The 17,951-nt window shown below is 42.1% G+C and overlaps 1 protein-coding gene across 1 annotated transcript in view; it reads right to left on the bottom strand.

The window, feature by feature from the left end:
- LOC112218181 (protein phosphatase 1H) overlaps positions 1-16,172 on the bottom strand; it is a 54,706-nt gene extending 38,534 nt beyond the window's left edge. The window contains exons 1-2 of the mRNA XM_024378770.2: positions 15,466-16,172; positions 1,502-1,673 (exon numbers count right to left, since the gene is read on the bottom strand). Of these exons, the coding sequence (XP_024234538.1) occupies positions 1,502-1,673; positions 15,466-15,698 (405 nt within the window). The 5' untranslated portion in view covers positions 15,699-16,172. The remainder of the gene's footprint in view (positions 1-1,501; positions 1,674-15,465) is intronic.
- Between the last annotated feature and the right edge of the window lie 1,779 nt (positions 16,173-17,951).

The raw sequence follows: 17,951 nt of genomic DNA, 5'->3' as shown, positions 1-17,951 counted from the left end.
GTAAATAGGTCAAAATAAACTTACAGGCACCATAATCGCTTCCTGTGGGCATATCATATTAAAATAATGCAGACTATGGAGGGTTTTACACACATCTAAACCTTTCACAGTAGCTGCACAAAGAACCAATATAAAGACAAAAGGGAGAATGTCCACTCACCGTTATACTGCTCCTAAATATACATGTTTTATATACATATTGGAACCATCTTACAGATCGCATTCACACTTCTTCAGAAGTTGCATTACATGCGTGCCATGGACATTCTCGCCACAAAACCAGGACAGTGAATCATTCTAGTAAGTTTGGGTTTAATAAAATTCTATGAAAAACAAGCAAACAATAAATACATGTGAAATGTAATGATATAAAAATCGCCAGCATTAAAAAAAAGACACGACGCATTGCTGTTGAACCAGCCTTCGTTGTAGAAGGCCTAGGGTAAGGGTACACTACGGGAGGGCTTGGGTTTTAAAAATGTGAAATGGAAAACCAAAAATTGTTATGAGGTTCACCAGTATTCACATCTCTCGTTTCATGATGGGCATTGGACACATGTAGCCTACATCATGGAGGGGGTTTTAAGCACATCCAAAGCATGGCTAAAATAATGTAGGCCTGCCTACAATACATAGATTAAAAAGGAAGGTCAGCTCACTGTTTTGCTCCTCTAAAAATTGATAATTTAATAAAGATTTGGTGATTAAGATGTATTTTCAAGCCGTCTCACAAGCCAAACACTTTATCAACAGTCTTGACTAGCCTACTTGATTACATTGGGCAGGACAAAAAAATAAAACTGCCTTCATTGAGAGGGGAGGCTATGCTTAGTTTTTAATCAAATAAAAATTGTAAAAAAGTAGGGGGGAAAAGTGTTTTATGTTTCCAAATACGATGTATACAGGCACCAAATCAGATCTTGTTCCATGCGCATATGGGCAGTGTGCATCACAGCTGGACAGACTGTTTCCATTGTAAAATTCATGCCATAACCAACTGTGTTACCGCTAAAACCAGCTTTTGGTTGGTCTTAAATATCGCTACCAGCACGGCCTAAAATTAGATTTTTGGATCATGTTTTTAAGGACACACCTCAAATATTTCCACCCCTCTCATCTGAGCGCAAGCCTGCTGATGTTAGACAGGTAAATTGCCAAACCTAGCATTAGGGCTGGAAAATGCCAGTGAGACAGTTTTTACATGACAAAATTACAAACTAAAGTGCATTTGACTTTGGCGCCGCCATAACGCCAAACGAAAATAGAGCCCTGTGACGGATGTGAGGCTGGGGAATAAGTGTTAGGTTGGTGACTACTAAAGTAGCTGAAAGGCAGTACTGTAGCCTACTAAGTACTGTAGCCTGACACTCATTTACCAGGCTTATAGGCCTCGCTGGGGAACAGACTATGACTGATGTGAGGGAAGAGAAGAGTCGACGGGTCCTGATGTGACAGAATGGAGGGGGGCAAGGGGTTAAGGTCTGGAGTGGGGGGTACTCACAGCATCCTCCCTGAGCCCCAGTCCCTCTCCATTGGGCAGGGAGGACCTCCTCCGTGTGGTGGGGGTCATGTTGGGGGTGGAGTTTCCCCCAGCACTCAGTCTCCTCCTCACCACCACCACCTCACAGCATGCCTGGTCCTCATTCAGAAGGCTCTTCCCAGCATTGATCACCCTGTAGAGGGAGAGAAGAGCACAAGAATGTGAGGAGCAGAACCAGGCACACTGTGGGAAAGGTATAGCAGATTTCAATGTAACAATGTGTGGTTTGTGACACCCTACTACAGAATGTCCCAAGCTCATCATTAAGCCTCGATTATTTGAATCAGCTGTGTATTGATATGGTAAAAAACTAAACATGCACCCCTCGAGTTTGAGAAACGCTGCCCTAACATATACAGTGCATACGGAAAGTATTCAGACCCTTTGACTTTTTCCACATTGTTACTTTACGGCCTTATTCTAAAATGGATTAAAGTGCTTGTTTTTCCTCATCAACCTACACACAATACCCCATAATAATAAAGCAAAAACAGGTTTAAAAAGTGAAATATCACATTTATATAAGTATTCAGAACCTTTACTCAGTACTTTGTTGAAGAACCTTGGCAGAGATTACAGCGTCAAGTCTTCTTGAGTATGACGCTACAAGCTTTGGCACACCTGTATTTGGAGAGTTTCTCCCATTCTTCTCTACAGATCCTCAAGCTCTGTCAGGTCTGCATAGCTATGTTCAGGTCTCTCCAGAGATGTTCAAATGAGTTCAAGTCCGTCCTCTGGCTGAGCCACTCAAGAACATTCAGAGACTTGCCCCGAAGCCACTCCTGCATTGTCACGGTTGTGTGCTTAGGATCGTTATCCTGTTGGAAGGTGAACCTTCAACCCAGTCTGTGGTCCTGAGCACTCTGGAGCAGGTTTTCAGCAATGATCTCTCTGTACTTTTCTCCATTCATCTTTCCCTCAATCCTGACTACTCTCAGTCCCTGCCGCTGAAAAACATCCCCACAGCATGATGCTGCCACCACCATACTTCACTGTAGGCATGGTGCCAGGTTTCCTCCAGACGTGAGGCTTGGCATTCAGGCCAAAGAGTTCAATCTTGGTTTCATCAGATCAGAGAATCATGTTTCTCATGGTTTGAGAGTCTTTAGGTGCCATTTTTCAAAACTCCAAGCATGCAGTCATGTGCCTTTTACTGAGGAGTGGCTTCCGCCGTGCCACTCTACCATAAAGGCCTGATTGGTGGAGTGCTGCAGAGACGGTTGTCCTTGTGGAAGGTTCTCCCATCTCACAGAGCAACTCTGGAGCTCTCTCTCAGAGTGACCATTGGGATCTTGGTCACCTCCCTGACCAAGGCCCTTCTCCCCCGATTGCTCTAGGAAGAGTCTTGGTGGTTCTAAACATCATCCATTTAAGAATGATGGAGGCCACTGTGTTCTTGGGGAACTTCAATGCTGCAGACATTTTTTGGTATCCTTCCCCAGATCTGTGCCTCGCTTCAAGAAAAAAATAAAAGAACATTAATGCGATAGACCATGTGACTGGACAGGAAATAGAAAGTCTCAACTGAATGTTAAATGTGCTTCCTGTCAGGCATTTTAATTGTCTACTTGTTGAATGTTTGTGAAGTATTGATTTGTGGTTGTTTGTAATGTCTTGTTAATTGGATATGGACCCCAGGAAGATTAGCTGGCATTACAGCATTAGCTAATGGGGATCCTAATAAAAATGGAGCACTACGGAAAATTCCTTCGATCTAATAGCACGGTTTTTGCACTGACAACTGTGGGACCTTATATAGACTGGTGTGTGCCTTTCCAAATCATGTCCAATTGAATTTACCACAGGTGGACTCTAAGTTGTAGAAACATCAAGGATGACCAATGGAAACAGGATGCACCGGAGCTCAATTGAGTCTCATAGCAAAAGGTCTAAATACTTAAAGTATTTGTTTTTTTATTTTTAATGAATTTGCAAACATTTCTAAAAACCTTTTTTCGTTTTGTCATTATGGGGTATTGCGTGTAGATTGATGAAAAAAATGTTTTTTAAATCCATTTTAGAATAAGGCTGTAACATAACAAAATGTGGAAAATACTTTCCAAATGAATTGTACATATACAAGACCTGGTCAAATAATTTCCCTCGTACATGAAGGACTGGGCCGCAGGGAAATCTGAACTTATGGATACATTTTGTCTGCTTTTGTTCAGTCTAGACTCCAGTGTCGCAAAATATGAACATTTATTTTTCACATGCACTAGCCTCGGCTGCCATTGCAAATGGAAATGAAAACATTCATGCCACGGTATGTACATTAGTTGTTACATAATCTGTACTTTGAGGGTTTGTTATAAGGAACTGACTGATAGGAGAGACAAAGCAGGGTTCCACTCTCTAGTCTCCAGCGGAGTACAGACACACTGGAGAGAACAGGACATTGGCAGGAAGAGAAGCTGAAATTCACACAGTCAGATCACTGATAATTGATCTCCTTGTAAGGCTTTCACAAAATGGGTGATTTCCCAGGACCCTATAGACTCAAATCATAGATTTACCATAGATTTACAGTGGGGCAAAAAAGTATTTAGTCAGCCACCAATTGTGCAAGTTCTCCCACTTAAAAAGATGGGAGAGGCCTGTAATTTTCATCATAGGTACACTTCAACTATGACAGACAAAATTAGAAAAAAAAATCCAGTGGAGGACAGAGGAGCCTCTTAAAGAAGAAGTTACAGGTCTGTGAGAGCCAGAAATCTTGCTTGTTTGTAGGTGACCAAATACTTATTTTCCACCATAATTTGCAAATAAATTCATTTCAAAATCCTACAATGTGATTTTCTGGATTTTTTTTTCTTCTAAATTTGTCTGTCATAGTTGAAGTGTGCCTATGATGAAAATTACAGGCCTCTCTCATCTTTTTAAGTGGGAGAACTTGCACAATTGGTGGCTGACTAAATACTTTTTTGCCCCACTCTACCTGTAGTAAAGTGATAGTGCTCCAATTAACTGTTTTCATTGGTAAGCACTGGTGCGCTACCAATTTAAAAAGGTGAAGAGCACCAAACAGTATAGGAGTAAGAGACTAGGCTTAAAATATTAATCCTACCTCTGAAACAAATATCCTAGCTATCCAATTCCTTTATTTCAGTGCCATTTTAAACCATACTGGGCAAGTTACCAGGTTGTTAGAGCCCATGATACTAGGTTAGAATAGCTAAATTGGTGAGCAGAGCTTGACTCAATGGTTTAATTATTGTATGGGCCATATACAGTGTAGGGTTTAAGTGTTTGCTAAATTACCATACACCTGTTCCACATTGAAACTCACCCAACACCTTCATCAAAGTGACACTGGTCTGATACTTGCAATAACAGGCCTAACCTTTCGTTAGTCTGAAAATCAGATTAACCATAAACTGTCATATTGTCAGACAGACATGTTTGGCATTGCACTGACATCCACCTCAGCAGAGTTTCCCATAAAGGAATAGAGAAGATACGGTAATGAATGATACCTTTGTGTTTGAAACCAGACTGTCTGAGCCTGAGTCGGAACCCCGACCACAACAAGTGTTACACTTGAGCGTTCAGAAGTCTTTAATCTCTGATCTGAGCGGAATGGGCAACCATGCACTGGCCTAAGAGATGAAGAGTTTCAAGTTTATTCGCCACGTGCACAGGATACAACAGGTGTAAAACAGTAGTGACATTTTTACATTAAGAGCTCTTTCCCCAACAATGCAAAGATAATAATAATAAAAATAAGATTAAAAGAAACATGAGAATGCAAGTATATAAACAGGTCAGTGCCAGTTCTTTATGCAATGTGCAGGGGTACTGGAGAGGTTGAGGTGGGTTTATACATAACAATACAAATAAACTGGCAGTAGGATATACAAATAAACAGGGCTGAAAAGAGACTGGTAACAAGAAAATATAAATATTCATGGTAATATAGTAAATGATAATATATACACTACCAGTCCAAAGTTTTAGAACACCTACTTAATCAAGCATTTTCTTTATTTTTTAGTATTTTCTACATTGTAGAATAATAGTGAAGACATCAAAACTATTAAATAACACATATGGAATCATTGTAGTAAGCAAAAAAAAGTGTTTAACAAATCAAAATAGTTTAGATTCTTGCCATTCTTTGCCTTGACAGCTTTGCACACTTGGCATTCTCTCAACCAGCTTCACCTGGAATGCTTTTCCAACAGTCTTGAAGGAGTTCCCACATATGCTGAGCACTTGTTGGTTGCTTTCCCTTCACTCTGCGGTCCAACTCATCCCAAACCATCTCAATTGGGTTGAGGTCGAGGGATTGTGGAGGCCAGGTCATCTGATGCAGCACTCCATCACTCTCCTTCTTGTTCAAATAGCCCTTACACAGCCTGGAGGTGTGTTGGGTCACTGTCCTGTTGAAAAACAAATGATAGTCCCACTAAGTCCAAACCAGATGGGATGGCGTATCGCTGCAGAATGCTGTGGTAGTTATGCTGGTTAAGTGTGCCTTGAATCCTAAATAAATCACAGACAGTGTCACAAGCAAAGCACAACCACACCATATATTTTTATTTGTTAAACACGTTTTGGTTTCTACATGATTCCATGTGTGTTATTTCATAGTTTTGATGTCTTCACTACTTTTCTACAATGTAGAAAATAGTACAAATAAAGAAAAAAAACGCTTGAATGAGTAGGTGTCATAAAACCTTTTGACAAGTAGCGTACATGTAAACAGGCTTAATAGTGACCAGTAGCAGGATAAATAGTTAATAATGAATGGTAATGGCAATCAATAATCATTGGACAGCAGCATAATGGTAGGAATACATCTAACCAATAATAATTTTAGCAGCAGTGTAGGTTGTGTCTGAGTGGGTAGAGACCTGTAGATGGGTAAGGTAGAGCCAGTCAGTGTGGATAGACTGTAGGAGTGGGAGAGCAATAGTTGTTAGCCATTTAACAGCCTTATGGCCAGGGGAAACAAACTATTTAGGTGTCTGTTGGTCTGAGCCTTGGCCATTATGCACCGGTACCGCCTGCCGGACAGGAGCATGGAGAACAGCCTCTTGTTAGGTGGCGCCAGAGAAGATGGCTGACGTTTTACGAGCTCCTAACCGATTGTGTTTTTATGTTCGCTTTTTTTTGTGTGGTGTTTGTAACTTATTTTAAACATTAGGTTGCTGCTACCATCTCTTATGACCGAAAATAACTTCTGGACAGCGATTACTCACCAAAAACTGGCAGAAGCTTTTTTTTTCCTTTAACGAGTCTGACGAGCCTGACGAGCCTGACGTGAACGACATACTCTTTTCCCGCGAACAGGCCCAAATCCCCGTCATTTGCTTCAAGACGAAGAGAAGAAGATAAAAATGAGGTCGGGCTGCCTTCTGAGAATTCGTAGGCGATCAAATGAATCCCCCTCCTTCCATTCTACTAGCTAACGTGTAATCATTGGGAAATAAAATCGACGACCTACAAGGAAGATTAAACTACCAAAAGGACATTCAAAACTGTAATATCTTATGCTTCACGGAGTCTTGGCTGAACGACGACATTATCAACATAGAATAAGCTGGCTGGTTATACGATGTATCGGCAGGATAGAACAGCGGAGTCTGGTAAGCCAAGGGGTGGTGGACAATGCATATGTAAACAACAGCTGGTGCATGATATCTAAGGAAGTCTCGAGGTTTTGCTCGCCTGAGTTAGACTATCTACCAAGAGAGTCATCTGCATTTTTAGTAGCTGTCTACATACCACCACAGACCGATGCTGGCACTAAAGACTGCACTCACTCAATGAGCTGTATTCCGCCGTAAGCAAACAGGAAAATGCTCATCCAGAGGTGGCGCTCGTAGTGGCCAGGGACTTTAATGCAGGGAAACTTAAATCTGTTTTTACACATTTCTATCAGCATGTTAAAATGTGCAACCATTGGGGAAAAAAAGCTCTCGACCACCTTTACTCCACACACAGAGACGCGTACAAAACTCTCCCTCGCCTTCCATTTGGCAAATCTGACCACAATTCTATCCTCCCGATAGCTGCTTACAAGCAAAAATTAAAGCAGGAAGCACCAGTGACTCGGCCAATACAAAAAGTGGTCAGATGAAGCAGATCCTAAGCTTCAGGACTGTTTCGCTAGCACAGAATGGAATAAGTTCCAGGATTCTTATGATGGCATTGAGGAGTACACCACATCAGTCATTGGCTTCTTCAATAAGTGCATCGATGACGTCGTCCCCACAGTGACAATACGTACATATCGCTGGATTACTGGATGGTAATGCCATGGATTACTGGCAACATTGCCATGGATTACTGGCAACATCCGCACTGAGCTAAAAGGCTGCAGCTTTCAAGGAGAGGGACTCTAACCCGGAAGCTTTTAAGAAATCCCGCTATGCCCTCTGACGAACCATCAAACAGGCAAAGCATCAACACAGGACTAAGATAGTCATACTACACCAGCTCTGACGCTCGTTGGATGTGGAAGGGTCTGTAAAACCATTACAGCCTACAAAAGGCAAGCACAGCCGAGAGATGCCCAGTGACACGAGCCTACCAGACTGTCTAAACAACTTATATGCTCACTTCGAGGCAAATAACACTAAAACATGCATGAGAGCACCAGCTGTTCCGGAGGATTTTGTGATCACGCTCTACGCAGTCGATGTGAGTAAGACCTTTAAACAGATCAACATTCACAAGGCCGCAAGGCCAGACGGATTACCAGGATGTGTACTGTAAGCATGCGCTGACCAACTGGCAAGTGTCTTCACTGACATTTTCAACCTCTCCCTGTACGAGTCTAATAACAACATATTTTAAGCAGACCACCATAATAATATAATAATGCCTGTGCCCACGAACACTAAGGTAACCTGCCTAAATGACTACCGACCCATTGCACTCACATTTGTAGCCATGAAGTGCTTTGAAAGGCTGGCCATGGCTCACAACACCATTATCCCAGAAACCCTAGACCCACTCCCATTTGCATACCACCCTAACAAATCCACAGATGATGCAATCTCTATTGAACTCCCCACTGCCCTTTCCAACCTGGATAAAAGGAACACCTATGTGAGAATTTTATTCATTGACTATAGCTCAGCGTTCAACACAATAGTTCCCTCAAAAGCTCATCAATAGCTAAGGACCCTGGGACTAAACACCTCCCTCTGCAACTCGATCCTGGACTTCTTGATGGGCCACCGCCAGGTGGTAAGGGTAGGTAACACATCCGCCACGCTGATCCTCAACACAGGGGCCCCTCGGGGCTGCGTCCTCAGTCCCCTCCTGTACTCCCTGTTTACTCATGACTGCATGGGCAGGCACGACTCCAACACCATCATTAAGTTTGCCGATGAAACAACAGTGATCACCAACAACGATGAGACCGATGAGCCTATAGGGAGGAGGTCAGAGACCTATCCATGTGGTGCCAGGACATCAACCTCTCCCTCGACGTGATCAAGACAAAGGAGACGATTGTGGACAACAGGAAAAGGAGTACCGAGCATGCCCCCATTCTCATTGACAGGGCTGTAGTGGAGCAGATTGAAAGCTTTAAGTTCCTTGGTGTCCACATCACCAACAAACAAACACATTTTTTATTTAACTAGGCAAGTCAGTTTTGAACAAACTCTTGCATACAATGACAGCCTACCGGGGAAGAGTGGGTTAACTGCTTTGTTCAGTGGCAGAATGATAGATGTTTACCTTGTCAGCTCGGGGATTCGATCCAGCAACATTTTGGTTACTGGCCCAAAGCTCTAACCACCAGGCTACCTGCATTTGGAAAGATCCGTGTCCTTTCACACCAATCACACCAAGGCAGTCGTGAAGAAGGTACGACAAAACCTTTTCCCCCTCAGGAGACTGAAAAAATTTGGCATGGGTCCTCAGATCCTCAAAAGGTTCTACAGCTGCACCATGGAGAGCATCACTGCCTGGCTCGGCCTCCGACCGCAAGGCTCTACAGAGGTAGTGCGTACGGCCCGATACATCACCAGAGCCAAGCCTCCTGCAATCCAGGACCTCTATACCAGGTGGTGTCAGAGGAAGGCCCTAGAAATTGTCAAAGACCCCAGCCATCCTAGTCATAGACTGTTCTCTCTGCTACTACACGGCAAGTGGTACCGGAGCGCCAAGGCTAGGTCCAAGATGCTTCTAAACAGCTTCTACCCCCAAGCCATAACACTCCTGAACATCTTATCAAATGGCTACTCTGACAATTTGTATTGCTCCCCCTCCCTTCTTTTACACCACGGCTATGCATAGATAACAGAATAGCAACTTTAATAACTCTACCTACATGTACATATTACATTAATTACCTCGACTGGCCGGTGCCCCCGCACATTGGCTCTGTACCGGTACCGCCTGTATATAGTCTCGCTATTGTTATTTTATTGCTGCTCTTTAAACTACTTGTTACTTTTATTTCTTATTCCTATTTTTTAAACTGCATTGTTGGTTAGAGGCTTGTAAGTAAGCATTTCACTGTAACATCTTCTTCACATGTTGTATTCGGCACATGTGACTAATACAATTTGACATCTCGGGTGGCTGGAGTCTTTGGTAATTTTTCAGGCCTTTCTCAGACAATGCCTGGCATGCGACTGTTGCATTTGGTTTGTTACCTCATTCCACTTCCTCTACATTTGGGCCCCACTTGCTCTGTCTGACCTTAATAGATTCGAATGCATTTGGGACCGTCAGTGTCCTTTTGCTTGGTCCTAATAACGGGACAGTGGATCTGTTCCAATATCCACACTAGCACTTAGAAACAAGTCAATGTATTAGCCACTGCTAAGTGGTGCGCTAGTGCGGATATGGGAACGTAGCCAGTGATGCTCGGGCCGTGACAGTTAGGCAGTAGAATACTACAACCAATGTGCATTATTGTGCAATCACAGTCATTGTGATTATGTATATCTAATTTGTATTAAAAAAATTGGGGGGGGTAGATCAGCTTTAATATTGCAGATTGATAAGAAGCCACAATCTATTTAATCATCCGCCTCATTTCCAATCCCCCATTTATATATTCTCCTTCTCTATTATTTTCCCCTAAAACTAAAACCCATCCCCTAATTGGAGTAAACTAGAGGGGTTGGGTGAAATGCGAAAGGCATTCCGTTGTATAACTGACCAGGTATCCCCCTTTCCTCTTCCAGCTTATACATACTACATACATTTCACGGACAGTATATTTTACATTAGTTATCTTTTGTTTGTTTTTAGTCCCAGCCTTGAGCTACCCTCAACCCCTCCCACCGGTCTCTGAAGACCATCCATTTCTAGCTGCCATATATTTTTACACTGTGCCTTTTCATAAAAGTCCTTTCTATTTTCAGAGTTTCTACAGATTCTAAATTAAAGATAAACACCTTCTCTTTCCATGACAGACTGACCAGGTGAATTCAGGAAAAAGTTATGATCCATTATTGATGTCACTTGTTAAAATCTACTTCAAATCAGTGTAGATGAAGGGGAGGAGACGAAGGAAAAGAAGGATTTTTAAGCCTCGAGACAATTGAAACATGGATTGTGTATGTGTGCCATTCAGAGGGTGAATGGGCAAGACAAAATATTTAATTTCCTTTGAACAGTGTATGGTAGTAGGTACCAGGCAGTTTGTGCCAAGAACTGCAACCTTTCTGGGGTTTTCACACAACAGTTTCCTGTGTGTATCAAGAATGTGCCACCACCCAATGAACATACAGCCAACTTGACAGAACTGTGGGAAGCATTGGAGTCAACATGGGCCGGCATACCTGTGAAATGCTTGACATCTTGTAGAGTCCATGCCCTGACGAATTTAGGCTTTTCTGACGATGCAACTCAATAGTTAAGTGTTCCTAATGATTGCCATGCATCGTTTTTGCAACAAATACCTTGCTGTTCATTGTAAGCTCATTTACTTGTGGCTGCCAGCTAAATAGCGTTGCACTTCAGCTGTCATCTGATGAAAATGAAGCTATTTTCTGCCGAATGTGTTGCACTAATATATTTTCTGTGATGTAAAAAACTGTGGTTGCCACACCTCTGATCACTCTATATAAATAAAAATGTCATAAAAATGTTTACTTTCAATATAAAAACATCAATACTCACCTGCTCTCTACAAATATGAACATTTATTGAAAAACTTCAAAGAAATAGTTAGTATTGAAAAACCATCCCGTGGCCATTTATAGTATACACGGTATACCGCTCAAGCATATGCTGGATTGGTGCACATTCAACAAATCTGATCTAACAAAGTGGATATTTGTCAAATCCATCATGATTGATGTATTGTAACAGGTCCACAATCTAATTAATAAAGTCAGATTTTGATCAATTTGGTTGTTTTTCAATGTATAAGATTTAGAACACGGATTTAGAACACTCCAGTCCTCGGGGGCCGGGGGTGTCAATTTTTCAACATCTCTAGCAAACACAGCTGATTAAACTAATTGCTTTCTAAACTGAAGAACTTGATTGGTTGATTATTCGAGTCAGGTGTGTTAGCTAAGGCAAAAGTGTGACAGCAATCAGGCCCCTGAGGACTGAAGTTTCGCATCTCTGATTTAGAAGTGGTCCCTTTTCAGGTTTAGAAGAAACAACTGCTAATTGCTAACTCCAGTTCATATAAGCTGGTAGCATAGAGAAAATGGTGGTGGTAGAAGTCATTTAACTGTAATGCAGTTGATTGGTGATGATGACATGAACTGGGATTGACATCCATAAAAGCATTACACTCCCGGTATTCGCCTCAACATAGTGTGTAATACACAAACAAAAGCCTAAACGTAAGCACATTTTGCTGGGGGCAATGAGGCGATTCGGGATCTTTCCCACACGCGTTTCCATGGCCTTTCCATTGTTTCTGTTGTCAAGTTCCATCTCTTACATTCTGATTACGTTCTCAGGATTATGTTGTCAGTGATCATATTCAAATCATCATATTAGGAGAAGAGAACATATGACACTGATCCAGTTCCTGTGTGTGGTCGACAATATGAACTGAAACCACTCATTTCCTTGTGGCCATCTAAGTTACCCTGTTACTGGCACCCTTACAAGATAAAAAGACAAAACACGTGCTACTACATCATGTGATTGCCCACTGTCCAAGTGTGTACTTCTCTGTGACATTCACTAAGATATGCCTGTCTGCCACCCTCCAGTCATCACATTAGCAGTGTTCATTCTACACAGACACACATTGACTGATGTATTGATCCTCTTCCACTCAGTTCATGAGTACTATGTAGCTGCAGGCCAGGAAGGGGGAGGGGCAGAGAGAGCCATGGCGACAGGATAGACAGTCATATAAAAAGGGGGCGGGTAGACTTCATGTAGTCTCGTAGGCCTACGGAGGGGAGCATGAGTAAGAGAAAGAGAGGTGGGGACATAGAGAGAGCAGGACTCTCTGCCCTTCTGAAATGTTGGCGCTCACAGGGCCGGACAGCAGACCGGTAGAAAGTGTGCAAAGCGGCCAGGTCAGGGAAGGATTGTTGTAGTGCCACGTCTATTCTTCCGCCACCCACCGCCAATCTGTGAAATACAACAGCTCGAGTCCAGCTCTTATAACGCAGCCTCTGACTATGTTATATCACAGTTAAGAGGGCGATTCCTTGGCACGGGACACGGTTCTCAGTGGAGATCACATCATCTTAATATGGGCCTGGCTGCTGGCTGAGAGGGGAGGGAGGGGACAGATCTCACCCCAACAACAGAGCCTGCTGGTCAACCAGCTGTTGACAAATCCACAGCAGTGCCATCCCTACACAGACAGCTGGGAGAAGCATGTCAGCCATAGCCTCACACGGACTAGATTGCTTTTATTTTCAGAGTCTAGTGCTGTGCTGCATGCATGCTGAGTAGGTGCTGAATGGTTGTCCAAATATAGGCTGCTAGTCCTTTTTTCATTCTTGTGATGGAAGCCTGAGGGAATGCACAGATATATCACCGTTAACATTCAACAGTCGAGGGATGCAGACTGGAAGGTGTTTTAGTGTTTGTTTAGGAGGAACACAGCAGCCCCAATATAAAACCTTTTTTTACTTTGAAGTTCAAACCATGACCACCTTCAACATCACCACTGTGCGGCAGATCCGAAAGGTCACTGGTTCGAATCCCCGAGCCGATTAGGTGACAAATTTGTCGGTGTGCCCTCGAGCAAGGCACTTCTTCATAGCAATTAAGGTTAAGTGTGTCTGCTAAATTACTCAAATGTCAAATGTTAGGCAGTATCTTGTACTTTGCTGCACTGGGAGAAAATGTTATGCTCATTGAGGTGAATTTGTGCCAGTATCCAACTGGAGATGGAGAAACATTTGCACATCTAAATTGGGTTCATCGTCAGGACACAGGAGTTAAAGTTGTAACAGACGCAGAGCGAGAGCGCTTCTTCCTGCACACTGTATACTTGTATTGCAAATTGCTAAATGTATCCTATTATCACAATGTGATATGTCATTCTACCAGAGCTGAGAAATGACTAAGAAACTGAAAACTCAGGAGGATCGATGGACAGATTAAGCTTGAGGAAAATAAACAAGTATTTAATGGCTGACAGGGAACAGAACAGACTTCAGTCATTTTTCCACTTCCCATCTTGGTACAATCCACACCTGTGTCTCTCTGTGAACACATAATGTCTCATTTAGGTGGGTCTGAAAATGCTGTGTCCTTCACCAATCAATGTAAAAATAGAACTGCTTCAGAAGAATGACATGGTTATAATGTGCGTTTCAAGTTATTCTCCATGCCTTCTCCTCCACACAATTAGCATTTCATTGGCATCTGAAATAGCAAAAAAACATTCAGGATTTGTTTCATTTAAAAAAAAAATGTATATAGCAGCACAGACTACTCTCTTCATTGAAGCACTGAACAAGTTAGCTTTTTCATAAGGCAACCTGCAGCAGTAACTGTTGCTTTTACAGTGTGGTTTAACAATGTGTGCAAAGAAAAGTTTTTATAAACCCATGTCCTCTAACTATCCACAAAACCATGAATCTGCCTGTGCACTCGAAATGGGGCATGCATAAATAATGAAACTGTAAAGGGAAGTGATAATCCATCATCCCCTGACAGACACAACAATGTATAGCATCGCAAAGCAACTACTGAATGCCATTATAGCTCACATGTAGGCCTAACTCATGGTACTGAAACTACAACTAGTTGCACTATATCTGTCATAATATTTTAGCCATGATGCACAATGGCATGCAACAGTATATTGTAGGGCTAGGTGGTGTAGCAGACAGCAAGTATGGTATGGGTAAATGCTATAGGATACTAAAGCATCTTTCTGTTGTTGTTGTTGTTGTTGTGTCACAACAACATGTCCATGCAAATGTCATTTAGTAGCCTAAATAGAAACCGTGTTCATCTCTGTTTGCATTTCATACATCAAGGGGCAACGTTTGCACCCACTAGTGAGATATATATTTACTGTTCATTTTTATTGTTTATTTCACTTTTGTATATTATCTACTTCACTTGCTTTGGCAATGTTAACATATGTTTCCCATTCCAATAAACCCCCTTGAGTTGAATTTAATTTAATTTAATTAGAGGCTATGCTGACAGACCGTATAGCCCAGGGATGGGCAACTTCAGTCCTCGGGGGCCGGGGAGCTGTCACCTTTTCCCCCATCCCTAGAAAACAGCTGATTAAAAGTAATTACGTTCTAAACTGATGATTAGTTGATAATTGGAATCAGGTGTTTTAACTGGGGTTGAGGCAAAAGTGTGACAACAATCAGGGCCCCCGAGGACGAGAGTTGCCCATCCCTAGAATAGCCTATTCACATGGAAATAAATGGCGCACAATAATTATTGTTTATGCTTCTGACTCTGGTCCAGGGAGCGTGCTAAACCTACCGCTTTAAACGCTGCTGACACTATAGCTTGCTACGACTTAAAGATGGACGCATACTTACTCTGCATAACCAGTGGCCCATGGCAGCCTCTTCGTCTCTTTCAGAATGAGGATCGGCCGAGAAATATGATCCGCCGAGCACTCGATTTCATCCGGTGACAGTCCCAGAAACTCCGGTCTTGTGTACGGATATTTCAGCGGTAAATCGGAGCCACCGAAATGGTCAACGTTTGAACTGCCAGTCATCATACCTCCCATAAAATTTGCCACAGCTGATTTCATCCGTGTGAGCATGTTCTTGCCGCAGCGTGTCCGAGCGATGGTAATGTGCGGGTCCCCTTGCCCGGAATATCACCTTGGCACCGCGGCGCTTTTTGCGGAACGCAACAGTTCAGATATGAGTCTCTCTCTTTCATTCAGACGCGGAAACAAACTCATGATGAGCACAGTCATGTGACAAACCGGTTGTTTTCTGGATTTGGTTGCACAGCCATCGCGCTGTGATCAGTTTAAACGATTAGCAGCACGTCAGGCAGTAGGTCAAAGGTAGGCTCGTTGTTATCCAGGAATACACTACAAAATCATGTAAGGAGTCGCCTACTTGTAAACTAGTCACTTCAAATCCAACGTTTGCTTGCCCTCTGAAGTGCTCCTTGCTCATACCCTCGAAATAGGGTAAGTGCAGTCAGCTGACACATACATCCTCTTTGGAGTGGCCTAGTCAGTCTCCTTTTCTGTCTGACAAAGCATTTTCAGTTCATTCTATTTCACATTCTATCTCCCACGTGCCCTTCTCAGACATGTCCAAATGATCGCATTTGTGTATAAGAATAGAACTTCCAATTACAGTAGGGACTATGCCTCTGTGTCAACTGCAGTGGAATAACCTAACCAGAAAACGAGGGGTATTTCACACCAAATTGGTTTGGAATGGGTTTTCCAAACACTGGCGCATTTTCCCCCCTAGGTCAGTTCGTTTGGACTGGTGTGAACACTATCCGCACTCGGGAGCGCAATAAAAAAAAAACACATGGATCGCTCAAAAAGGGTGGTCTCGGTCCCATTCCATACCTACAATGGTGCTTTCCCTGCAGGTAAGAACAAAGTCTGGACCAAACACAGGAAACCCACCTAGGAAAATGTTGAAAACACAACTATGCCCCATATCCAATCTATGTTCAGTGTTAGTGGAATGAGAAAGTTTAAAATGGGTATTCAAATCAACTTAATTTCAATGTACTTGCAGCCTATACACATGGATGCAGTATAACAAATTGGTTTATGATTTTTTTTAAATTAACATTCATACATCACTCTGGTATTTACACACAGTATTTATTTTCAATAATTCAAGTGCTATTTGTCTTTCTATTCCACTACTGAAGAAGCATGACTCAAATCATCATACCTACTCATATTTCACATTTTGAATGTCCAGCAGGACAAAATATACATTTTTATTATTCCATACCTCACCATTAAGTGAAGTTTAGCCAATACATATTAACAAAAGGTTTTCCATTAGGTTCTTATATTAATCTTTCATGTAACATTTAGTAATCATTATTTGTGCAACCAGCATTTTTTTTTTCTTTACAATTATATTGTTTACAAACAATGGAGTAAAACAAGTTTATATTTTGGGTTGGACATCCTGTTCTTACTCTTTCAATCAATGGCAGCATATTGCAAAACCAATGAACAAATACAGTATATGCAAAAGCAACACATACAGTTGAAGTCGGAAGTTTACATACACTTAGCTAGTTTTTCAACCACTCCACAAATTTCTTGTCAACAAACTATAGTTTTGGCAAGTCGGTTAGGACAACTTATTTGTGCATGACACAAGTCATTTTTCCAACAATTGTTTACAGACAGATTATTTCACTTATATTTCACTGTATCACAATTCCAGTGGGTCAGAAGAAGAGGTCGACCGATTAATCGGAATGGACGATTACTTAGGGCCGATTTCATAACAATCTGAAATCGGTATTTTTGGGCGACAATTTTTTTTTTATATATACCTTTATTTAACTAGGCAAGTCAGTTAATTAAGAACATATTCTTATTTTCAATGTCGGCCTAGGAACGGTGGGTTAACTGCCTAGTTCAGGGGCAGAACGACAGATTTTCACATTGTCAGCTCAGGGGATCCAACCTGCAACCTTACAGTTAACTAGTCCAACACAATAATGATCTGCCTCTCTCTCGTTGCACTCCACAAGGAGACTGCCTGTTACGCGAATGCAGTAAGCCAAGGTAAGTTGCTAGCTAGCATTAAATGTATCTTATAAAAAACAATCAATCATAATCACTAGTTAACTACACATGGTTGATGATATTATCTAGCGTGTCCTGCATTTGCATATAATCTGACTGTATCTAAGTATCTGACTGAGCAGTGGTAGGCAGCAGCAGGCGCGTAAACATTCTTTCAAACAGCACTTTTGTGCATCTTTAAAAATCGGCCGATTAATCGGCACCGGCTTTTTTGGACCTCCAATAATCGGCATCGGCGTTGAAAAATCATAATCGGTCGAC

Source organism: Oncorhynchus tshawytscha, linkage group LG19, assembly GCF_018296145.1.
Source record: "Oncorhynchus tshawytscha isolate Ot180627B linkage group LG19, Otsh_v2.0, whole genome shotgun sequence".
Classification (NCBI taxonomy): Eukaryota; Metazoa; Chordata; class Actinopteri; order Salmoniformes; family Salmonidae; genus Oncorhynchus; species Oncorhynchus tshawytscha.
Note: the sequence above shows the minus strand (reverse complement) of the source record. Positions and strands in the feature narration are given on the sequence as shown.